At 40.3% G+C, this 26,126-nt stretch overlaps 1 protein-coding gene across 1 annotated transcript in view; it reads left to right on the forward strand.

The window, feature by feature from the left end:
• The window catches only part of LOC126262772 (pre-mRNA-splicing factor syf1 homolog), a 149,654-nt gene that overhangs the window by 25,884 nt on the left and 97,644 nt on the right, over positions 1 to 26,126 (forward strand). Inside the window, exon 2 of the mRNA XM_049959588.1 lies at positions 25,922 to 25,969. Coding sequence (XP_049815545.1) covers positions 25,931 to 25,969 — 39 coding nt within the window. The 5' untranslated portion in view covers positions 25,922 to 25,930. The remainder of the gene's footprint in view (positions 1 to 25,921; positions 25,970 to 26,126) is intronic.

Raw genomic sequence — 26,126 nt, forward strand, 5'->3', positions numbered from 1 at the left:
CAGTAATATGTCCTTGCATATCATTGGATGTAGTTGGCATGTTCGTGTAGACAGTGTTTCTCAGCTTTCCCCACAGAAAAAAGTCTATAGGTGTGAAATCTGGGGAATGGATCAAGCAGGGTATGTGTCCTCCGTGTACAGTCCAGTGATTTGGGAATGGCTCCTCCTAGTCTGTAGAGGAATGTCTTTTAGCATCTGTGGAAGATGGCCTGTTAGTAGGCTGTGGATACTTGTGCATGTTCAGTGTTCCACATATGAACAAAAGGTCCATGAGCTGGTGGTTTACTATCCCATGCCACATGTTTATACTCCTTTGGATGCTGATGTTCCAGCTGACAAAGCCAATGGGGATTGTCAACAGACCACTAGTGCATGGTTCAGTGGTTTACCTGACCATGATTGGTAAATGTGGCTTCATCACCAAACAATATACGTGATACACCTGGCGGGTCCTGTCTTAATGCCATTACACAGAAGTTAACATGTTTCTCATAATTGTTTCCGTGCAGCTCTTGATGGACAGAGATGTGATAGGGATGGTACCACTGACTCATGCCACTTCTCATACTGTTTCAAGGGAGCTAATGTGCAGATCAACTGCAACAGCACTTGTTTTCTTCTGAGTGTTACACTACCACTTTCACGTAACTTGTTGAAGGGGTAGGTAAATGAAATTGTTGACATCTGGCCACTGGAATAGAAGGGAGAACCGATAGAGGTACTCAAAGTACCCACCACCACACACCATCAGGTGGCTTGCAGAGTATGGATGTGGATGTAGATGTAGATATTGATATTGGGCTATCTTGCCACACACATTGTACAAGAACAAACTGCATTGTTTGTACATGCTCCTTACATCATGAGCATGTCAGCTTTTTCTGAATTGATAAATCCCATTGTCCACTCATGATCTACTGCTTGGACTGTCACACGCTAACTGACTAGCAAGTTGTAATGCACTCAAGGAACACACAACTACACTGTACGCAAACATAACAATATCGTACCTAGCAACTACATGTGTTAGATGACACAAACAAGTGTTGGTGTGGAAACTTTTCAAAATATGATATTCGTAAACGCCTCGCAGTACATCCTGCAACAAACACCCTGACATTCTAATTTACCCTAGTTTGATAATGTCGATAGACATTGTTCCATTGAAAGAAGTGTATGTTTGCACAAAAAACAGTTTATAAGTATTATTACAATTTGTTTACTGGCAGACAATACGAGTGACTACCGGTTCTTTCTGTGAAAACTGCACACTGGTAGGACTTTCCCATTCTGAAATATTTGTGGTACAAGTTTTAGGCGAGTCACTCTGTATAGTATTGTTATACATGTAGCAGACCCATTGTGGATCACATGAAGCTTCTACAGTTCTTCCTGCAGTTTTTCCATGAGGCCTTAATTTTCTCGCTCATGGCTTTCTTTTTTTCATCCGTCCACTTTGTACTGGTCTTTTTGGCTCTTGTCTCTGACTGGACTTCCCACTTTTCTATTTTGCTTCTGTAGATGTTACGTTCTGCAGTGTCCTGAATGGTTGGTTGAGCATCAGTAAGGTCTCTTTGTACTTGTTTGGCCCATGTCATACCTTTAAGGTTTTCAGTAGCTGTGAGTATCTGGTGTGTGAGTCTATACTCAGGGAGTCTGTGTATGTGTCCATAGAATTTAAGGTGTCTTTTTCTAATTTCAGCAGCAATATTTGAAATTTCCTATGTAGTTTTGTTGGTTTGCAGTCGATATCTAGCTTCAGTTTTTCGTGGTCCAAGGATTTTCCTAATGATCTTCCATTCTCCTTTTTGTAGATTTTGTTAGTAGCATCTTGTTATGGAGTGACTAGGTTTCTGCTGCGTATACCACCTCATGTTTAATGACAGTGCTGTAGTGCCTGATTTTTGCATGCATGGACATGCACTTTTTGTTGTAAAGTTGGTGTGTTCGACCGTAGGCTCTTTTTAGTTTGTGTGCTCGAGTTTCTTGAGATTTTTTTTCTGGTCCAATGGGTTCCAAAATTTCCCCCCAGTATTTAAAATGTGGAACTCTGTTTATCCATCCATATTTTGTGATGAGATTCTGTATGTTTAAGAGTGTACACACAAATTCCATTTTCTCAAAAGAAATTTGCAAGCCAACCTTCTTGGTACATTCCTTGAGTATTTCTATTTGATGTATTACATTTTGTTCACTGTCTGTCAAAATTGCAAGGTCATCAGCAAAGGCCAGGCAGGTGACTTCAGTTTTCCTTCCAATCTTCACTGGTTTCCATAGGCTACGTTTTCTAAGCTCACTCTCCCATTCCCTTATGACCTTGTCCAAAACAATATTAAACAGTTCCATAGAAACACGGGAGATCTGCCAGATATCAGTAACATCCTGCCACGATATTTCAGCGCAGAGTCTTCTGGCCATCTTCAGGTGAGTGCCACTGTAGTAGTACTGGGGAGTACGCGCTGAGCTCCGCTATTTAAAGCCGTACTGAGGTGACATTGCGCATGCGCTGTTCAGCTTGCGCGTTCATAACAGGGCCGTGCGCTGCGCCTCGTGCCCTCCGCGGTGAAAGCTTGGCGTATCAATATCAGGTCGATTTCATCTTTGTGCATATAACTACGTTTCTCAATATTCTGCCTATCTGTTAAGAAATATTCCCAATAAATGGTAGATAAGCAGTTGACCTGAAGGCCTCTTCCTCTTCCTTGTTCCGTCGTTTGTAGGTCTGCATCACTCTGTTCACTTGCCTAGGTGAAAAGCCCTTCTTCAGAAATACTTTTTGCATGTGTTCCAGTTCCGCTTCAAGACTGTCGGCGTCAGAGATAGTATGGGCATGGTGGATCAAGGTTTTGAGAACGCCCATTGTTTGTGCTGGATGGTGGCAACTAGTAGCTTGTAGATACAGCTCTGTATGAGTGGGCTTTCTGTACACTGAGTGAACAAGTGCGCCATCACTCTTCTGTCGCACCAATATGTCTAAAAATGGCAGATAATCATCTTTCTCTATCTCCATGGTAAACTTGATGTTTTCATGTATGGAGTTCATGTGACGTAAAAATTCTTGGAGACGGTCCAGACCATGAGGCCACACTATAAAAGTGTTGTCAACGTATCGCCAGACTACTGTCGGTTTAAAAGTGGCAGAGTCGAGTGCTCTCTCCTCAAAATCTTCCATAAAAAGATTGGCCACCAGAGGAGACAAAGGACTCCCCATGGCAACACCGTCAGATTGTTCGTAAAATTCATCGTTAAATATAAAATATGTAGAGGAGAGAGTGTGCTCAAACAACGCTGTAATGTCTGCACCAAACATATTGCCTATGAGGTGTAGTGAGTCCACCAGAGGCACCTTTGTGAAAAGTGAAACCACATCAAGACTGACCAATAAGTCGTTACTTTGCAGTTGTAGTGACTGAAGTTGACTGATAAAATCACCAGAATTCTGTATGTGATGTGCATACTTGCCTATCATTGGTTTGAGCAAAGATGCCAAGAATTTTGCTAGGTCGTAGGTGGCTGCTCCAATGTTACTCACAGTTGGATGTAATGGCACATTTTCCTTGTGGATCTTAGGCAGTCCATATAGCCTAGGTGGAACTGAACTGTTTGGTTTCAGTCTCTTGATGACCTCCTTCTGTAGAGAACTATTTGATAAAAGTTCTGCTGTTTTTCGCACCACTCGGCACGTGGGATCCTTATCGATTTTGCGATACATTGAGTCACATAATAAAACATAGATCTTATTAATATAGTCATCCCTTGGTATGAGGACAGTAGCGTTTCCTTTGTCAGATTTTAAGACTACTGTATCCACATCTGCTCGTAAGTTACGGAGGGCTGTCCTCTCCATGGGCGAGTGTTACTCTTCATTGGTGCACCCCTAGTCAATACACGGCAAGACTATCGATGAACTTCCTCCGCTTCATCTGTATCAAGACGGCGTACAGCTTCTTCGATGGCACTGATGAAATCCACTAGTGGCGCTGAAACAGGTGTGGGAGCAAAATTCAGTCCCTTTGCTGGCACAGACACAGTCGCGTCATCTAAAGTTTTCTCTGTCAAATTAACAACAGATCGTCGAGCTGGAACTTCTTGCTGCATCTGTTTAGAAAGTTTGTCAATCTTCGCAGTTTGCCTCATCACAGCTTTATCATAGCTCCAGTTTGCTTTAGCCCATGTCACACCATCCACCCAGTTCCGGAGAAGATAGTCTTGCTGCCAATTCCAAATGTATGTGGAACATGTCCTTTTACACAGAATCCAATTCACACCTACTAAAATGAATCCCTTCTCTCACCAAAGCCATGCTTGCTTTACGTTTGATGTTGTTTGCAGCAGCAGTATTTATGAAATGCACAATTTTGGCAAACGTTGGAATAATGCCCTTGTCTCTGTAACTTAATAAGAATATCAGTGAGCTCAGCAGCCTCGCTGTTCTTTCACGTAACTTGCCGAATCATTGAATTCCATCACTTCTTCCCCGTAGAGTTGCTTGATGTGATGTTTAAAGCTTTCCCGGCGTACTGATTGTTCCATCAAAACATGGGATAACTGCCGGATATCAGTAACGCATGCGCAGTGTCACCTCAGTACGGCTTTAAATAGCAGAGCACAGCCCGTACTCGCCAGTACTACTACAGTGGCACTCACCTGAAGATGGCCAGAAGACTCTGTGCTGAAATATCGTGGTAGGACGTTACTGATATCCGGCAGTTCTCCCATGTTTTTATGGAACAATCAGTACGCCGGGAAAGCTTTAAACATCACAATATTGAACAGAATTGGAGATAGTTCGTCTCCTTGTCTTACTCCAGTTCTGATCTCAAAACATCCTGAGATTTCCCCCATGAATTTTACTTTAGAGGTTGTGTTGGAGAGTGTCTGTTCAATGAGCTTATGTGTTTTCTGGTCAATTCCGAGTTCTGTTAGAGTGTTGATTACAGATTTACGGTAGACTGAGTCATACGGCTTCTTGAAGTCGACGAATGTACATATGGTGGGCTTATGTCTAATAGCTCCATATTTCAACGTTGTTTTTAGATTAAAAATTTGTTCAGGGCAGGAACATCCGCGTTGGAAACCCACTTGATACTCCCCAATCTTGTGTTCAATTTGTTCTTGTGTTCTCTGCAATAGGCACGAAGAGAAGATCTTGTAGGTGACTGGTAGTAGTGAAATGCCTTGGTAATTGTTGACATCTATTCTGTCGCCTTTTTTGTGCAAAGGGTGGATAAGTGCACACTTCCAATCATCAGTTAAGTCTTCTGTTGTCCAAATTTCTTTGATAATTTCCATGAGCTCTTCAAGTGATTTAGGGCCTAAATTTTTCAGTAGTTCTGCTACTATGTTGTCTTCACCAGCCGCTTTGTTGTTTTCGAGATGGTGGATGTGATTGAGGATTTCTTCTTTTGAGGGTGGTATGTATTGAGTGTTGGTTGGTGTGTGTGGGTTCAATATGTGGGAATTTTTCTGTGGGTTCTGGACAATTTAGTAAATTGGCGAAGTAAACTGTGAGTTCTTTGCAGTTTTCTTCATTAGTAAGTGGTAATTTTCCATTTTGTTTTTTAAAATGTCCTGTAGAAATCTCTTATATTGTAATTCTGAAAGTCGCTCTCCAGTTGTTCTATTTGTTCGTTTAGGTATCTTCTCTTGGTTTGTCTGATGGTTCTGGCTGTTTCTTTCCATACTTTGAAGAAATCTTGTTGTGTTTCTGGTGTTTTCTTGCTTTTGTATTTCTGGAATGCCAATTTGTGTGCTTTAAGGGTGTTTTCACAGTTGTTGTTCCACCATGCATGTTTTTTCTTTTTTCTCAGCGGTAGTAGCTCCTGTGCTTTATGTATAATCTTGTTTTTTAACTCTTCCCATGTGTTTGCTTCCTCTTTCTCCCATTCGTCCTGTATGTTTGTTTTGTGGAGACTGTTTATGTCGAATCTCTGCAGGTGTGATTTCTTGGGATTGTACTTTCGTGAAGTGAATTTTACTTTGACTCGGGTAAGGTAGTGGTCTGAGTCAATATTGGCACCTCTTCGGACTTGTACATCATGAATTTCTCGTTACTGCATGTGGGTGATTGCTATGTGGTCAGTCTGGAATTCCCCAAGTTCTTGAATAGGAGAGCACCAAGTTTTTTGCATTCTGGGGCACTTTCGTAAAGATGTCGGCATTATCTTCAGGTTGAATTGTTGGCAGAAATCAACTAGTCACCTTCCATTTCTGTTGGTAAATTTGTGTGCAGGATATCTGCCTATAGTCTTCCTGTGTTCTTTCTTTCTGCCCAATTGTGCAATTATAGCTTAAGGAAAGGCAAACCTATGTTTATAGCATATGTAGACTTAGAGAAAGCTTTTGACATTGTTGACTGGAATTTTCTCTTTTTGAAATTCTGAAGGCAGCAGGGTAAAATACAGGGAGGGAAAGGCTGTTTACAAAATGTACAGAGACCAGGCGGCAGTTATAAAACTAGAAGGGCATGAAAGAAAAGCAGTGGTTGATAAGGAAGTGAGCTAGGGTTGTAGCCTATCCCTGATCTTATTCAATCTTTACACTGAGCAAGCAGTATAGGCAAGCATACAGAAATTTGGAATAGGAATTAAAGTTCAGTGAGAAGAAATAAAATCCTTGAGGTTTGCAGCTGACATTGTAATTCTGTCAGAGACAGCAAAGGACTTAAAGTAGCAGTTGAATGGAGAGGACAGTGTATTGAAAGGAGGATGTAAGATGAACGTCAACAAAAGCAAAACATGGATAGTAGAATGTGATGTGTCGCTTACACCGATACAGGGAAAACGTTGATTAAAGTTTACAAAAGTTTTTTGACCAAGGAAAGAAAGATCTGATCGATGATAATAAGATTACAGTGCCCACAGGTATAAAAACTTGACAGTATGGTGATTCCAGAGTCTGACAAAATAACAAAATTAAGATCTTCATAGACAGATACACTTGTTTGGAAAATAATCTAACTCCAGTGAAGCTGTCCTGAATAACCCTAGCATAGGAAGAGAAAATTCTCTTCTGTATACAGTCTGATTGCACCAAGGGAAACAACTACAAATGCTGTATACAGTGGCATCTGTCCCTAAGATGGGTTTTGATTGTGTCCTAAGACGTTGGGGTAAGTAGGACCCGCCCAGAGGCTGGGAGAGGCTCTTGAAGCTGGAAGAACTGACCTATGCAGCTCTGGCACTGATATTTATAGAGGCCAGTGGCAGAATACTTGTGGCACTATTTTATGGTCACTTGGATGCGAATAGGTCTCTTGGAAGTGGCAGCCTATGCTAATGTTTGTACCACCACCTGGTGTCCATCCGTTACTGCGACAGGGCGAGTCCATTTAAACTGAGGCTTGCAGGGGCCTTGTATGCTGTATGCGTGCCCAAGGTTCCAGAAGGATTGCCCATTGCTTTTGTGAACATCTCTGATACAGCAACTCTCTCCTACAAGAAAGGGATGTGAGGCTACAGCCCTTCTGTATGTCTTCATCTGGTTGAAAGACTGCAGTCGGTGCTGCATCCACATCCATGGGGTTGGGTTCTTGTGTTGCTGTGGTGTAGGAAGAGTTCTGACCCCGGGTTATGATTTCCATGTTCCAGTCGGCTGTGTCCTCCTCAGTCATCCAGTTGGGCGACTGCAATGGTTCTGAAAAAGAAACCAGCGGGACTAAGGCGTTTTTGGAGCTGATTGATATACTTCAGCCATAGCTTGGCATAAGAGATGGGAGATGGTCACTGGTAGCCGTTGTTGTCGGCCTGGAGAAAATGTAAGTGCCCACACAGGGCCTTGAGTGGCAAAGCGATGATGTCGAGGGTTTTGAGTGGCTCCAGAGGCAGGCTGAGGGTGCTGCAGAGAGGGTTGGGACCGGTGAGAACATCCATGTAGTTTCTCCACTAGGGAGGAGCCCTCCTGGGGGGTGGCTCAATCGAATGCCAGGAATAAATTTTAGACACGAATTGAGGCCCATTGTCTAAAACAATTGTTTAGGAAAGTCTGTTAGTGGCAAAAATATGTGAAAGAGAACTGTTGGTGTGGTCTGAGGATGTGTGTGACATTTGTGAGACATAGGGCAATCTGCTGCCCACATCAACCACAATAATCCAGCAGGAACCAAGGAGAGGTCCAGCAAAGTCATTGTGTAAGTGAGACCAAGGCTCCGAGGTGTGAGACCAGGGGTGGTAATGGTGAAGCGGAGCTGCCTGTGGATAACAGGTGTGCATTGGTGTGCTGTGGCAAGGTTTGATACCAGATGTCATATTTGTAGGTGGAAAGAAGAAGGGCCCACTGCTGAAGACGCCTTGCAGTGCGATTGGGAATAGTGGCTGTAACATTGAATAACAACAGAAGCAGTTTATGGTCAGTTAGGAATGTGAAACAGCATCCATAGATGTAATCGTGAAACTTCTTGACACCGAAGATGATGGCCAGGGCTTCTGTTTCTACTTGGCTGTAATTGCGTTGTGGTGGAGACAGAGTTTTGGGCACAAACACAACTGGGAATTCAACCCTACTGATGATGTGCGAGGTAACCAAACCAAGACCATTATCTGAGGTGTCCATTGCCATGACCAATGAGTATTGTGGATTGTAAGTCATCAAGCGTGTGGGATGCTGGAGTGATTGCTTGAGCATTGAGAGTGCCTTGCCATATTCTGTGGTCCATTCCCATTTGAAAATTTTTCTGCAACAGTCAGTGTTGTGGTTCCGAGGATAAAACACCTGTAGTAGGTCAGGTGTCCCAGTACGGATTTAAGCTGGGTGGTATTCATTGGTGTGAATAGATGTTGGTTGGTGTCATCATATTCTGGTGTAGGCTGTGAAAAAGTATTCGAGGTATGTGACTTGAGAGACAAAGAACAGTCACATGTCTTTGTGACATTTGAGATTGACTGCTTTTAGTACTGTGAAGAGGGCCTCCAGCTTGTGCACTGACTTCTCGGCATGCATGCCTGTGAATAGTATGTCTTCCAGACAGTTGACTACACCAGGAAGCAGGTGGACCTGTTACTCCAGGTACCTGTGAAATATGGTCGGAGCACCAGCAATTTCGAATGGAGGGCAATTTCACTGAGATAACCCATAAGTGGTGTTAATAGCCAAAATTTATTTGGAGGCCTCATCCGAAGGGAGCTGTAAGTAGACGTCTTTAAGATCGATTTTGGCATTTATTTTGCCCCCTGTCAGTCAGGTCATCAAATTGTCAATCTTAGGAGTTGGATACACGTCCACAACGGATTGTACATTGACTGTTGACCTAAAACCTCCTCAAACACATAGTGCACCATTTGGTTTTTGCACCAGAATGATGGGTGATACCCAATGGTTGTTGGCCGCCGGAGTGATGACCTGTATGTCTTGAAGCTGGTGTAATTGGTCTCGCATTTTGTTTTTAGGAGCAAAAGGGACATTGTGGGCTTTGCAGAAGCGCTGTTGGGCTGTGTGAAGGAGGTCTATATGCGCTGCAAAATTTCTAACTCTGGAGGGAGATGCTCAATAACAGACACACGTTTTTTAAGCAACCGTGTAAGAGTTAGTAGTCACTAAGTGGATGGCAAGGTTCTGTATCATGGATTTTGAGTGCAAGAGCGGAGAATAACTCCGTCTCAAGAAGGTTGGCATGATGCAGTTTGTCTACTACCAGAATTTGGTTTTGAATGGTGTGTGAGTGTTAATAGATTGTCAACTGAAACTCTCGCATGATGTGGATAATATCATTAGTGTAGCTCTGCAGATGCTGACTGAATGGCTGGAGAGTTGGTGTTCCCAATGTGGAGTATGTAGCCTAATCAATGATGGTAGCCGAAGATCCTGTATCAATCAGAAAATTGACTGGATGTCCATTAACTTAAAATGAGAGGTGCATGGATCAATGGTATGACGCAACATAGCCTGAACGAAACTTGTGGTTGGGTAAGGAGTGTTGTCTTACTCTGATTTGTGATTGGCTTCGTACCAATTGTTACAGTCTGCTAACATTTTATGTGCTGACTGGCAGACCTTAGCTTGGTGTTCCATCTCTGCTACACTCATTACATTTCGCCCACGTCGGTTGGCACTGTTGCCGCAGATGGCGTATGAAACATTGATTACAGGCCAGAAGTAGCTTCAAACATTGATGATGTGGGTGATCGGCGGAGTTAGGAGGCTGCCTCTGGGCTGGATTTTGTTTCTGACTCCATCGGTGTCGGGACTTCCTCACAAACACAGTTGGAAGCTCTTGAATAGCTGCTGTGGAACAGAGTGATTGTTCGAATGCTCGGATGTTAAGGAGGCATGTTTCCAGAGGAGGATCCTTCAATTTGAGTTCATTTGTACAAAGATTGTCATCCAGTGCATGAACAAGTATCATGTCTCTGACCAAAGACATAGTGTACAGCTATTTGCAGTTGGAGTTAGTGCATTGGAAATGGCAGTCTGTGGATGGCCCTGCAGTGAGGTGATCTATTCTTTAGATGTTTGATTGGCTTGTTTGTGACAACTGAAAAGTATGTGTCTTGTGGCGGCAATGTGGTCCTGTGTGTTGAAATATCCTAGAAGACAGGACTTCAATTGGCCATAAGGGAGTGATTGTGGTTCTGCTTCGCGGTTTAACTGCTTGAATAGCTGGAAAATCTCTGGTCCACTGTAGGCAAGGAAATAAGCATGCTGTTTTTCATTCCCTACTATTTTGTGGGCAATGAAGCACTGCTCTAGCTGGGAAATGTAGTTTGCCCAAAGTTCCACTTTCTTGTGAAACTATCGGAATGTCATAGGTACCAATCTGACTCTGGAGACTATGGACTAAAGAGCTGCCAGGTGATCGGAGAGTTCCAGTTGGGTGTAGTACCCGCAGTTATATATTCAAATAATAATTCCATGTTTTATTGTAACTGTTGAAGGATAAGTAGCAGATTTTGTGATAATTCTACATGTTCCGCCATTATAAGGTTATGGGAGAGACACTGTTGAAATGTAAGAGCACTTGATTAGAAGACACGCTTCACTAAATTTTTACCTCGTTGCCAAACTGATGTGTCACTCACACTGACATAGGGAAAACAGTGATCAAAGTTTACAATAGTTTATTGACCAAGGAAAGACATGTGTGTTTCATCGGTGATGACCAAATCGCTATTACAGTAACAAAATTACAATCTTCATAGACAAATAACTTGTATGGAAAATATTTTATGAAGCTGTCCTGAATAACAGCAGCATAGGTACAGAAAAGTCTCTCCTGGATACAGTCTGATTGCACCAAGGAAAAAAACGGTGAATGCTGAATACAGTGGCATTGGTCCCTATGCTGGATTTTGGGTGCATCCTGAGATGATGGACTGGGTTGCACCCATCTGGAGGATATGAGAGGCTCTCGAAGCAGCTCTGGCACCTACCTTTATAGGTGGAATATTTACGGCATTATTTTTTGACCACTTGTGTGGCAGATGCAAATAATTCCCTTGGAAGTGGCGACCTCTGTTGCACTGGTACCACCGCCTGGTGTCCATCTGTTACTGTGACAGAGCAAGTTCGTGACACTGAGGCATGCAGAGGCCATGTGTGGGCAAAGTGCCTGAAGTGTTGCTGATCTTTTTGTGAAGATCTCCAGTATAGCAGAATGCATTCTCATTAAATCAGGCAATGCTGAGTAAATTAGATTAGGAAGTCAGACTCTGAAAGCAGTAGATGAGTTTTGCTATTTAGGCACAAAAATAACTGATGATGGTCGAAGTAGAGGGGATGTAAAATGTAGACTGACAATGGCAAGGAAAGGATTTCTGAAGAAGAGAATTTTGTTAACACTGAATATTGTTTTAAGAGCTAAGAAGTCATTTCTGAAAGTATTTATACGGAGTGTAGCCTTGCATGGAAGTGAAACATGAACGATAAACAGTTTAGACAAGAAGAGAATGTAAGCTTTTGAAATGTGGTACTACAGAAGAAGCTGAAGATGGGTAGATCATGTAAGTAATGTGGAAGTATGGAATAGAATTTGGGAGAAAAATTAGTGACACAATCTGACTAGAAGAAGGGATCAGTTGATAGGACACATTACGTTACATGAAGGGATCACTAATGTAGTATTGGAGGGAAGTGTGTGTGTGTGGAGTGGGGGGTGGGGGGGAGGTTGTACAAACTGTAGAGGGAGAACAAGAAATGAACACAGTAAGCAGATTCAGAAGAATGTAAGATTCAGAAGAATGTAAGTTGCAGTAGTTACTTGGAGATGAAGCGGCTTGCACAGGACAGAGTAGCGTGGAGAGCTGTATCAAATCAGTCTTCGTACTGAAAATGATGACGACAACAACAAAAACAAACACGCACACATAGAGAGAGAGAGAGAGAGAGAGAGAGAGAGAGAGAGAGTTTGTTTCTTTGTTTCCTGTTTGATGCTAACTTAAATGCATGTGTGATTTGTGCTACATGCTGTGTGGTGTAACGGTTAGCGTCATTGGCTGGCATGCTGCGAGTCGCTGCTTCAAACCTGATCATCATCAGCAGATAATTGTTATTTAGTGTATGTCATTTCTGGAAAGTTCTCAAAAATTCTTATGTTTGTAACATTTGCATATTCTGGAAAATTCAACAATGCTCTAAAGAACAGCAAACTCAGATCAGCAACTCATTTCTCTTCGGTCAGTACACTGGTGTCAATAATAAACATACTTTCAGTGCTAAGTATCGTACTTTATTGACAATCCTGCTTTTGGATTTAAACTTGATTGTGTTTACAATTTGACTTTGATGCCAGGCACATCGAAACATCTACATCACTGTGGCATCAATTAGGCAATGTAAAAGGCATCACCTACACGGACAGGCCCAAAATACAAGCAGTACATTGTTACCAAGGTCTGTATTTTCAGGAAACCAATGTATTCCAAAACAGCAGAAAGTCAGCCATACATCAAGCATCTATCAATCTTTTCCAGAGACCTTAGTCAGGGCCCAATGAAATGGATGAGATGATTTGACCAGTTGCTTAATACAACAGGTGGAATGACATGATATGTTTGACAAATGCGTACTTTTACTTCAGTGTCATAGTCCGTACATTTACTTGAATGTCACAGTCCAGCAGTGGTTCAAGAATAATGAAGAGGAGCCTGATGTCTTGGAGAAACTCCAGGCTGAGCTGAAGAAAACATTTGGTGATAATTAGCAGCAAGTCCGTGTAGCAGAACAATTGAAGAACACAACCCAATGTCATGGGGATATTACACAGTCATATGTACGGAATGTTTTGGCCCTATGCTGTATTGTGAATCCAAATTTGATAGAAGCCGGCAAAATCTCTCATTAGATGAAAGAAGCCATAGAGGACATGTAAGAAGATGTTCTGGTTCAGGATGTAGCAACAACAGTAGAATTCATCAGACAGTGCCAGTGCATCAAGAAAATTCAACAGAAAAGAGCAGGATGAAAGAGCTCTGACCTACTACTGAAAGTGGCCTCTACGGTAATTGTGGAAGACTATGGCCTCACCTTTCTTGTACACCAGGTAGTAAAAGAAGAGATAGTAAAGGAAGAGATCCAGCAGTTTATGCAGCCCAATGTATCTGATTAAGTAGACAAGAGACTTTAGCCATGAATGTTTACTCCGTATGGCAAGAGGTAACAGAGAATGTTGAAGAAGATGTGTATTGACCTTCATCACCAACTTCCATCACTAATCAAACGTGCCAAGAGAATAAACTTGGACAGCTTGCTTGGAAATATGCTGCAGCTATTAGATGACAACCCAGGACCCAGCCAGTGCAGATGCCTCCTCAACCAAGTGTAATGTCCCACAAAAGATTATAGATTTGAATGACAGAGGCCCTAAGAAGAAGACAAAGTGTTCAGCATATATAATGACACAAGAAATCAACCATTACAATGGTCCTATTCATACAGTCAACTGCAGTTTACAGTTGACCTGAGGAATGAAGCATGTCAACATTCCCTTTGATGAGGTCGCTCCCCAACGCAGCTTAACCATTCTGTGTCACTGTACAGAGGTACCAGTCACTCGCCAAGTTGCCAGATTCAGGAAAACTAAGTGAAGTGAACATATATATGGAGCTTAGACTGCCACAAATGAAAATCCTCCATAGATGACTATTGTGACCACAAGAAACTACTTATGTCTGGCCATAATTGTGGGTCCTTTGATTGCTCTGGGAGAAGGCTCAGCAAACTAGAACACACAAAATATTACTTAACTTTATTACATAAATGAAGAAAAAATTTAAATAAATGATTTAGTTAACTTTGATGCAGTTATTTGCCACAGCATTGCTTGATAATTTACAGCTGTCACTGACTATGAAAGCATCACTTGATGAACAGATTAACAAACTGTTCCCTTGCAGTACAAAATGCTACTTTTGCGAAAGTACACGTCATAAGAAACTTTAATTGTCAATGTCCTACACAATGATATTGACAGATGTAGCTAAGGTTTTGAACAGGGGGTGAGCTCTTGCATGCTCGACACTATTTTGACCTCAGTGTGAGGGTGCTGCAGGGCTAGAGGAGAGGCATAGTTTTCAGGAGCACTTCCCATACGTTGTTGTGAATTTCAGTAAGCCTTCGCTGATGTGTATGGTATCGATATGCGTTGCTGACTTTGGTGTGTCACCATGATCTCTGGATGATACAACAGCTTGTACCAAAATGTCAGAAAACATTATCGATGGCCAAGTTGTGTGGGTACTAGTTGAGTCAGGGCCTTCTTTTTCTGAAATGATAGTTAAATCAACACCCTAGCTGCAAACGGGCATTGATATACATTATTGGGGACGTGTTGAAAATGTGTACCCTGACTGGGACTCGAACCTGGGATCTCCTGCTTACATGGCAGATGCTCTATCTGTCTGAGCCACCGAGGGCACAGAGGATAGTCCACCTGCAGGGACTTATCCCTCGCACGCTCCCCATGAGACCCACATTCCCAACATGTCCACACCACTACATTCGTAGTGCATCTAATAGATGTTTGCCCATCACACTCATTACTTCTTTTTCTATCTTGATGACTGCTTATCATCCTGGCTAAAGAAGACTACATTATGTGATACAAAAGCGATTTTTATAAAGGTCACAAATGGTAAATAGATCTCTCCGACAGGAACATATATTGCAAGAATAACTGTCAGTGACAGGATACAGCCCTTTGAATTTGTTGTTTTAAGAAAACATAATCATAATGATTTTCTCAGGTGGGACTTCTTGCAAATATCACAAATGCCCATAGATTGTGGGAGATCAGAGCTTCAGATTAACAAAAGTATTCCAAATAGCACACTTATTCCAACAAACACACATAACAAAGATTGCTCTGGGCAGTTGTTTACCATTGAAATGTCGTTATCTTGCCATTGTCAAGCTCAGTTTGACAATTGCAAAAAGCTACTCAGTGTTGACAAAGAAGTCTACAAGCCAGTGATGATCATAAGCGTTGCAAGTGGCTGAGGAGAATGTTGGATCACTAATTTGCATGAGCAGCCACAACTCGTCCATAAATGAATGTGCTTAGGAAAAGGCAAAATGGCTCAGGGTAGGCGTCTCAATTTAATTGATGAAGAATTGTGTTCCTCTAGCACTGCAGACAACACTTTGGAGAAAGCCACTATTGAACTACCAATAGGATCTGGCCTAACAGAGGACCAACAAGAGTGAGTGTTAGCCATTCTGTGCCAACTGTTGGATGCATTTAAGTGTGGAGTGCAGTACCAGGGCAGCAGCATTGTGAAATCTAGTGCAGGGTTTGCTCAGGTGACTATTAATATAGAGGAGCATGTAGGAATTTTACAAAGGAAGACCAGGTAGTGACAGTGGGTGGAGTAGGGAATAGTCTGGATAGGGACAGGGAATATGATGTAAGTGGTGGCCTGGTAAAGTTAGCTACACAAACTAGTGGCACTAATGTGCACTTTGTACAACTATTTCAGTGTCATGATTGGCCACATCTTAATGCTGCTGTTAGGCTTGTTAACATGCAGCTGGAGAACGCACTGATGGCAGAGGGCACGGATCACATTGCAGTTGTCCCAGTTGAGTATATCAGTAGATCAGCTTTCACAAGGCGTGCCCTGCACCTCAGTAGGTATGGGAAGGGGAGGCTGCCAAAGCTTAAAGGTGACAGTGTAGAGGGTGGTGGTGGGATCACTCCTGGAAAAATTCCTCTAGTTGTTGGTGTTAGAGCTGCACCATTTTTAGACTGAAGTCAGTTGATAGGTATCTCTGCTTAAAGGAAGTCCCTCTAACAAAGGAATCACCTTCAAAGGAGATCAGGTATCCTAGTAGAGAAAGATTTAGCAGATTTCATTAAAACATAAGTATTAGAGATAAAGTTAGTGAACTGCTTATCGTTGTTGATTCTGACATTATTGGTATATTGAAGCACCAAGTAAATAATTAGACAGTTCAGAGGCTTCCTTTACCAGGATACAGATTAGCTGGCTGGTTTTCCTCTGAGTGGGGTAGTGGCCATGTACATAAAAATCAGTATTCCATTTGAATCCGTAAATGTATCACGGCACTGTACTGAACAGATATTTGAATGTGTGCAGGGGAAATTAAATTAAGTGAAACTAAACTAGCCTACTAACTGTTGTTTATAGGTCCCCTAACTCTAACTTCAGAACATTCCTGATCAAGCTAGAGAGGGTTTTTGGTTCACTTTATAGGGAGTACCAAAAATTAGTTACATGTGGTGACTTTAATGTTAATTTTGTATGTGATTGTGCAAGAAAAAGGATGTTGGAAGCTCTCCTAAACTTATATGACCTGGTGCAGACTGTTTTTTCCAACCAGGGAGTGCAAGGGAACAGTAGCACAGCCACAGACAATATTTTTATTCATTCTTCATTACTAGAGAGGCATTCTGTTAGTAAAAGGGTGAATGGCCTTTCAGACCATGATGCATAAATTTTAACACTAAGAGGTTTTTGTACTCAATCGAATGTTATATGTAATTACAAACTATATAGAAAAGCTAATCCAATGGCAGTAGAGAGTTTTTTAAACCTTTTTAAGGAACAATAGAGGCACGATGTTTGTAGTGCTGATAACATTGATGACAAATATAATGCTTTCTTCAACACATTTCTTACACTCTTTGAAAGTTGCTTTCCATTAGAATGTTCTAAACAAGGTACTAGCAGTAAAAGGCAGCCTGGGTGGCTGATTAGTGGGATAAGGATATCATGTAGAACAAAATGGGAATCATATCAAAATCTTAGATGTAGTCACAATCAGGCTACAGTAGCCCATTACAAACAGTATTATAAGGTGCTTAACAATGTTACTAGGAAGGCAAACAGTATGTTTATTTATTTTATTTATTTATTTATTGTTCCGTGGGACCACATTTAGGAGAAGTCTCCATGGTCATGGAACGAGTCAATACATGAAATTATAACACGATTGTAGAAACAGATAAAATGAAATATAAGAAACATATTCAGGCGACAAGTCGTTAGTTTAAATAAAGAAAATCAAGAATGTAACACTGGAATTTGCTTAATTTTTTAGCTCTTCCAGGAGCTCCTCGAGAGAATAGAAGGAGTGAGCCATGAGGAAACTCTTCAGTTTAGACTTAAAAGTGTTTGGGCTACTGCTAAGATTTTTGAGTTCTTGTGGTAGCTTATTGAAAATGGATGCAGCAGAATACTGCACTCCTTTCTGCACAAGAGTCAAGGAAGTGCATTCCACATGCAGATTTGATTTCTGCCTAGTATTAACTGAGTGAAAGCTGCTAACTCTTGGGAATAAGCTAATATTGCTAACACCAAACGACATTAAAGAAAATACATACTGTGAGGGCAATGTCAAAATTCCCAGACTATTGAATAGGGGTCGACAAGAGGTTTTCGAACTTACACCATACATAGCTCGAACAGCCCATTTTTGAGCCAAAAATACCCTTTTTGAATCAGAAGAATTACCCCAAAAAATAATACCATATGACATAAGCGTATGAAAATATGCGAAGTATACTACTTTTCGTGTTGAAATGTCACTTATTTCAGATACTGTTCTAATGGTAAACAAAGCGGCATTTAGTTTCTGAACAAGATCCTGAACATGGGCTTTCCACAACAGCTTACTATCTATCCGTACGCCTAGGAACTTGAACTGTTCCGTCTCGCTTATAACATGCCCATTCTGTCTGATTAAAATGTCAGTTCTTGTTGAATTGTGAGTTAGAAACTGTAAAAACTGAGTCTTACTGTGATTTAGCATCAAATTATTTTCCACAAGCCACGAACTTATATCATGAACTACATTATTTGATAATGTTTCAATATTACACACAAGATCCTTCACTACCAAGGTGGTGTCATCAGCAAACAGAAATATTTTTGAATCACCTGTAATACTAGAAGGCATATCATTTATATAAACAAGAAACAGCAGTGGCCCCAGCACCGACCCCTGGGGAACGCCCCATTTAACAGTGCCCCATTGGGACTGAACATCATTACCACTCTCAATATTGCGGAGGATTACCTTCTGCTTTCTGTTCTTAAAGTAGGAGGCGAACCAATTGTAAGCTACTCCCCTTACTCCATAATGTTCCAACTTCTGCAGTAATATTTTGTGGTCAACACAGTCAAAAGCCTTCGTTAAATCAAAGAAAACACCTAACGTTCGCAACCTTTTATTTAATCCGTCCAAACCCTCACAGAGAAAAGAGACTATAGCATTTTCAGTTGTTAAGCCATTTCTAAAACCAAACTGTACATTTGACAGCAAATTATGTGAATTTAAATGCTGCAGTAACCTTGTATATACAACCCTCTCGATAACTTTAGCAAACACCGATGGCATAGAAATAGGTCTATAATTGTCAACATTATCCCTGTCTCCCTTTTTATAAAGTGGCTTCACTACTGAGTACTTTAATCGGTCAGGAAACCGACCACTCCTAAAGGAAAAGTTACAGATGTGGTTCACAAATAGACTAGCTAATTCACAGGATAAAATTAGAACCATATGGTCAGTTGTGAAGGAAGTGTCTGGTCAGCAGCACAAAGTGGACAATATAAAGTCAGTTCGCAGTAAAAATATTTTTGTTACTAATGGGTCAGATATATGTACAGTATTTAGCAGTCATTTTCTGAGCATTGCTGGTGAATTAAATAAAAACTTAGTTTCTACAGGGAATCATATAACTCTCTTGGAAAATGCCTTTCTGAGATTGATGTCTGAAGTACTCCTCTGTGATACGGACAAGGGGAAGATTGAATTAATAATTAAGTCATTGAAGACTAAGGACTCTCATGGATGTTAAAGTACTGTACTGCACATATTAGCCCTGTACTTAGCCATATATGGTCAATTTCCTGACAATTAAATTATTCAGTAGTAAAGCCACTATAAAAAAAAGGGAGAAAGGGATAATGTAGACAGTTTTAGACCTATTTCTATGTCATAAGTGTTTGCTAAGATTATTCAAAAGTCCGTGTATTATGTAAGGATAATTGATTATTTTATTTCACCTAATTTGTTTTCAAATGTACAGTTTGGCTTTAGAAGTGGTTTAACAACTGAAAATGCTATATTCTCTTTTCTCTGTGAGGCACTGGATGGATTAAACAGAAGGTCCCCCAACACTTTTTTGATTTAACTAAGGCATTTGATTGTGTTGACCACTAAATATTGCTTCAGAAACCATTATCGAATACGGGGAATAGCTCACAATTTGTTCACCTCTTACTTTAACAATAGACAACAAAAGGTCATTATTCAAAGTTGGCTGTGGGGTAAGATCAAGTGTGCGGTGCCCCAGGGATCAGTGCTGGGGCCACTCCTGTTCCTTATTTATATAAGTGATATGCCGTGTAGTATTACAGGTAATTCTAAAATATTTCTGTTTGCTGATGACACTAACATGGTAGTAAAGAATGTTGCGTGCAACACTCGCTCTGTTTCAAATAGTGCAGTTCATGATATAAGTTCATGGCTTGTAGAAAATAAACTAACGCCAAATCACAGTAAGACTCAATTTTTACAGTTTCTAACACACAATTTGACAAAACCCAATGTTTTAATTTCACAGAATGGGCATATGATTAGTGAAACTGAACAGTTCAAATTTCTAGGTGTGGAAAGCCCACATTCAGGATCTTGTTCAAAGACTTAATGGTGCCATTTTTACTATTCAAACCGTATCTGAAGTAAGTGATAGTTCCACCCAAAAAGTAGTCTATGTTGCTTGTTTTCATTCACTTATGGCACATGGTATTATATTTTGGGGTAACACTTCCCATTCTCAAAGGATATATTTGGCTCAGAAACGGGCAGTTCGGGCAACAAGTGGTGTAAGTTCACGAACCTCTTGTTTACCCCTATTCACTAGTATGGGTATTCTGACATTGGCCTCTCAATATATGTATTCTTTACTATCATTTTTTGTTAACAATATCAGCTTATTCCCAAGAATTAGCAGCTTTCACCCAGTTAATACTAGACAGAAATCTAATCTGCTTTTGGATCGCATTTCCTTGACTCTTGTGCAGAAAGGTGTGCAGTCACTCCTGTTCTGTCAAGGAGTTCCTTGAAAAATTAAGTTGGTTTCTGTGTTATATTGTTGATTTTGTTTAGGCCTATATAAAATTAGGCTATGGTTTTTTTGGGGGGCTCATAAACTTTTATTTTGTCTGTTATTATTTTTATGTTATAATTTCATGTACTGGCATGTTCCATGACCTTGGAGATTTGGTCCTCATTTTGGTCTTATGGAACTAAACATGTAAAATAAATAAAAATAAAAGAGAGAAAGGCCTAATGGTCCATGTTAAAGTACTGTATCGACACGGGGGATCATCCACCAATTAGCCAGCACTTGTGTACTGTGTCACTAACTGAATGATGTATAAATTCTGGAGGGAGTGGAGAATATGCTGCAAGATGACATCACTGAACCTTCAGAAGAGTCCTTGATCCTCTCCTGTGGTCATTATTAAAATGAAATATGGCACATGGGATTTCTGCGTTGACTACTGATGACGAACAAATTCATGAAAAAAGATGTCTATCCATCGAGCATTTGACTGACAGCCTACTTCGACACCTTAAATGGATGATGTCTCTTTGCTGTCTGGATGACATTATCATTTTCTCAAAGACATTTGAAGAACATCTGACAGCCTGACAGCCGCGTTGAAGATTGTTCAGTCTGCCTGAATCCTAAATTTTTGCCTCTTATTCAACCAAGAAATAAAAATCCCAGGGCATTTAGTCAATACCCATGAAGTTTGTCCTGATCCAGAGAAAATAAGAACAGACACTCATCACTACCTTTGTGATGTGAGGAAGTTTCTTGGAATTTGCTTGTACTGTTGGTGATTCATAAAGAACTTCTGTACTAAGGCTCATCCCATGCAGGAATAACTGCAGGGAGACAACAAATTTTCCTCGAACGACGTGCGAGAAATATCTTTTCTCATCCTTAAGGAGGTGCTAACATCTTCTCCAGTTGAATGACGAGAATGCCAAGACAGAACTTCACACCAACGCTAAGGGTTGTGGGACATGTGCAGTTCCAGTGCACATTGAGGAAGGTGCTGAAAGGTGATATAGCCTCTGCTTCTAGAATGTGCTCCAAGTACAAGATGAACTATTCTACAACCGAGAAAGAGTGCCTTGCAGTTGCCTGAGCCATCAACAAGTTCCAGCTGTTTTTTGGGCAAACCATTCACCATTATGACAGACCACCATTCTCTAGCCTGGCTGACTATCCTGAAGCATCCATCAGGTCAACTGGTGGGATGGGCGCACAGGTTTCAAGAGAATGACAGCAGAGTGAGATACAAAAATGGATGCAAGCACAAGGGTACTGACTTCCTTTCAAGGAATCCTTTGGTGGAACACAATAGTGTGGACAAAATCTCAGTCATCACTGCATTAATGAAGTTGCTGCTGAGGAGAGCGGAGATCCAGTGTTGCTGAAAGCCATGAAGATGGAAGAATTTGTCAAGTTTCAGTTAAAAAAGTGAAACATTTCTGAAGAGAAACTATAATTAGATGGACTGGAAATGCTTGCTCATTGCTGCAGTTCATTTAAGCTGTCCTGAAGTATTTCTACAATGCTCCAACGTCTGGTCAGCTGAAAGGTGATATAGCCTCTGCTTCTAGAATGTGCTCCAAGTACAAGATGGGAATTGTGAAGACTCTAGAGAGACCAGGCGCAGGTATCACTGGCCAAGTCTCAATTGTTCCATTAAACACTCTGTGAGTCACCATAAAGAATGCCAGCAATGGAAGTAGGTCCTGCACCTATGTGTGGGGCATTTAGTACAGATTCCACCTGCAGCTATGCCATTCCACCCAATTAGATCAACCTTTTGGGGAGGTTCCTGAAGTCGACAAAACGGAATTGATGGATAATATTCTGCACTGGCTTTGTCATCCTCTAGACTGTCACCATAGCTATGCTAACTGCTGAAGCTCTGGAAATAACAAGGTTCTTCTATAAGACAACATTTTGAAGAATGGAGCACCCCGTGTGATGATCTCTGATCATAGGAAAGTTTTCCAGTTAAGACAGTTATTGGAGGTAATTTCAGTTTGGGACGTCACTCGCAGTATGACATCTGCCTACCCTCCACAGGTGGATGGAACACAGAATGCTTTCATAAGATGTTCACAGACGAGCTCTTGGTGTGCATTGATGCTATATGGAGAGATTGGGATACAATACTGACCATCCAGATATTTGTGAATGTCACCATGAACCGAAACACTACAGGCTACACACTGTTCTCTCCATTCTATGGTCATGATTCTGAAATTAAAATGGCTATACTATTTTCATTTCAACTGAATTATACTCAGGATGACAAACAAAGAAGGGAGACTGCTGGATCACATATGGTTTCTGGACACCCAAGAGAAAGACCAAGAACACCGCAACACCAAGCACAGGCCTGCAAGATACATCCCAGCAGACTTGGTATGGATTTTTACACCTGTGCAAAAGAGGGACTGTCAAAAAATTTACTAAAGCACTACATTGTGCCATATTGCATCCTTTGTTGCTTGCCAGTTATCACTTACGAAGTTGAGATTTATGACCGCCATCAAGCACACTGAAGGGCAGCTACATGGTCTGTGTCCTCCCTATGAATCCGTACTACAGTTCTGAGGCCCAGATTGATAACAGATCTCCTCAGTGATCATGAGGCTTCCACAGGAGCAGCTACTTTTGAGACTCATAGTAGTGAGGAGGATGTGGTAACATGATGACAATGTGATGATCCTTCACTGCTGCCATACAGAGGATCCCTTATTAAGATGTAGAGCCAGGGTGCTGTAGTCAGCTTGAGTCAAAACATGTGAAACAGCAGATCACTGTCTTTATGGGAGGGGGAATAATGGTGCGAGATGTGCTGCATGCTTGTGGAGTAGTGGTTAACATCAATGACTAGCACACTCTGTGTTACCACTTCAAACTTAGTCACCAGCAAATATTTGTTATTTGGTGTTTATCATTTCTGGAAGGTTTTCAAAATTTCTGATATTTGTAATATTTGCAGATTCTGGAATATTTGATGTTTGTGCAAATAGCAGTACTCGTCATCTTCAAGATCAGTAGCTGTTTTGTCTGCAAGGTGGTGTCATTAAAAAATGTGCTTTCAATGCTAAGCGTTGTACTTCATTGATAGGGCTGCTTTTGGATTTGGACTTTATTGTTTATGATGTGACAATATAGAGCTCCTCTTATCCATTTAAAATATGTTTTGGCTTGAATTTCACTCATTGTTCTTCAGTTATTGCTGTCACTTAATTAACTGCATTTACCACTAATCACATTCAGTTTTTATTTGAGAAATACTACATGATATTTTTTAAAAGTAAATAATAATTTCAACTAAGTGCAGTCTAAATGCACACCTATAGCTGAATATCTAATTTTCTTAGTTGTCACTTTAATTTAAAATTTATTTTGCAAAGAATTGCATCAAACCATGAAAATGCATGATTCTTGCTTGCATTGTTGGAATTACTGTCATTCAGTACAAGATATGGTTTACAAGTGTCTTTCCTTTTTGAGGCCTTAACTGAACAATTTTTCTTTCAAATTATCTTCAAAAAAATATTTTTTTATTCGTCAAAAACAACCTTTAATGAACCTCATTATACATAGACATTTAAATACAGCTTTTAAAGCTCAAAATAATGAGTTACAAAATGTGTAAGATCATCAACAATAAAGTTCCAAGTACACTTGTTTACTGGACGTCATCTAACATATTGTGAAACTGGAAGACATTTTTTAGTTTCTGTGTAGATGTGAAGTCTAACCACATATTTCTGAATGGTTTCCTGTGAACATAAATCTAGATAGGTTTTAAATCTCAAAATAATAAGTTACAAAATTTTGAAAATCCCGAGTATACTTGTGCACTGGACTTCAACTAAAATATCCTGAAACTGGAAGTCATTTCTTAGTTTCTCTGTAGCTACGAAGTCTAACCATATATTTCACAACTGTTTCCTGTGAACATAAATCTGGCCAGAACTTGACACTCAACTAATGAAATGTCATCACTTTCAGTCTCTAATGAAGTAACATCACAGTCTTCTTCACTTTCTGAGCCACTAAATTCAATGTCAAACTCAGAAGCACTATGGCAATCCTTTTTTGAAAGCATTACCTAAACAACAATATAGGATAGTGTCTGGAAACATGCATTTTGTTGCCGAGTATCCAAAGCTGCTCACAGTAAAGATGATAAAAAAGGAAGGAGGAAGGAAGATTGTGTTTAACATCAGCAAAAAGACAATATCTAATGGCAACCACCTCTAACAAAACATGACAGCCAGACTACAAATGTAGTGCCAGATGCTCTTTAAGTGCTGAACAGATATAAGTGGGATTTTATTTTTTCAAAGATCTTTTCTTAAGTTCCTTGAGTATACTTGGGATTTTAAATTTCTGTCAAAATACTGAAAATGAAATTGCTTGGGATTTTAAGTTACGGGATAAGGAAATGTTTATGAAGCTTTCTGAGTTAATCATATTCATATTAAACTTGTGGATGTTCCTCTCACTGCATGAAAAGCTCTGCTAACCCTGCTTCATGTACCTTTTACCACACCAATATTATAATAATTGACCGTATGTCTGCTTAGTACAAGAGATCCATCTTGAGTTCTTTTTATTTAATTTATTTATATCTTTTTGATAGCTTTCTTGTGCCTTTATCAAGGCTAATACTTTTCTCCTGATCATAAGAATCTTTTTCCTAGTTATAAATTATTTTACAGAAACATAATGGAACATTTAAAACATTTAAAATATTTTGTTGCTATTTTTAAAAACAACATAAACAAATCTTTAATGCGTTCTTAATAAACAAGTTTTTTTCACAAGTTTGTTTCACATGTTGGTAGATGAAAATGTTACAACATGAATTAAGCAATGGAAAGTCCAGGTTGAAGTATAGATTCTACTCACTGTAAATATGCCACATTGAGTCGATGACAGGCACAACAAGACGAGTGCTACACACTGAGCTTTCGGCCAAAGCCGCAGTGGCCATAGATAACAGTCATGTGTGCATGAGATGTGCCTATTTATGTGAATGTGAGTAAAAATTTTTTTTATTTTATTTTCTTCTGAAGAAGACTTGAGCTGAAAGATTAGTGTGTAGCTGTTTTCTCATTGTGGCTGAATGCAACTCAGTGTGTCATCTTTATGAGCAGCAATCTATCTTTTCCATAATTATTGATATTACAGCATGATTTCCCATTCCAGCATAAGTGCCATTATCTTCAGGACATCACTTTGCTTTGTTATGTTTTGCATACAGTTCCAAAACAGTACATACATCATGATTAAATGAACGTTATTTCATTATAATTATTAAGCTGTGATTGTCATTGTCGTTTATGATGATGATGATGACGATGATGATAATATGACTAATACTCTGTTATATGATTTTGGTTTCAGGATTACAAAATGCGCAGCTATGAAAAGGAGGAGGTTGAGCTAGTATTTGTGAGTAAATTGTACTTCATATTAAAAGGTTGTTTCATATAATGTGGTAACTTGTATTATCTACTTGATATTTTTGTGTATCTATTTGCCCCAAGCAGACGTTCACAGATTATCACAATCTGCATTGTATATTATCATCTAATAATTTCTACTCAAT

Source organism: Schistocerca nitens, chromosome 6 (assembly GCF_023898315.1).
Source record: "Schistocerca nitens isolate TAMUIC-IGC-003100 chromosome 6, iqSchNite1.1, whole genome shotgun sequence".
In the NCBI taxonomy this organism is placed as follows: domain Eukaryota; kingdom Metazoa; phylum Arthropoda; class Insecta; order Orthoptera; family Acrididae; genus Schistocerca; species Schistocerca nitens.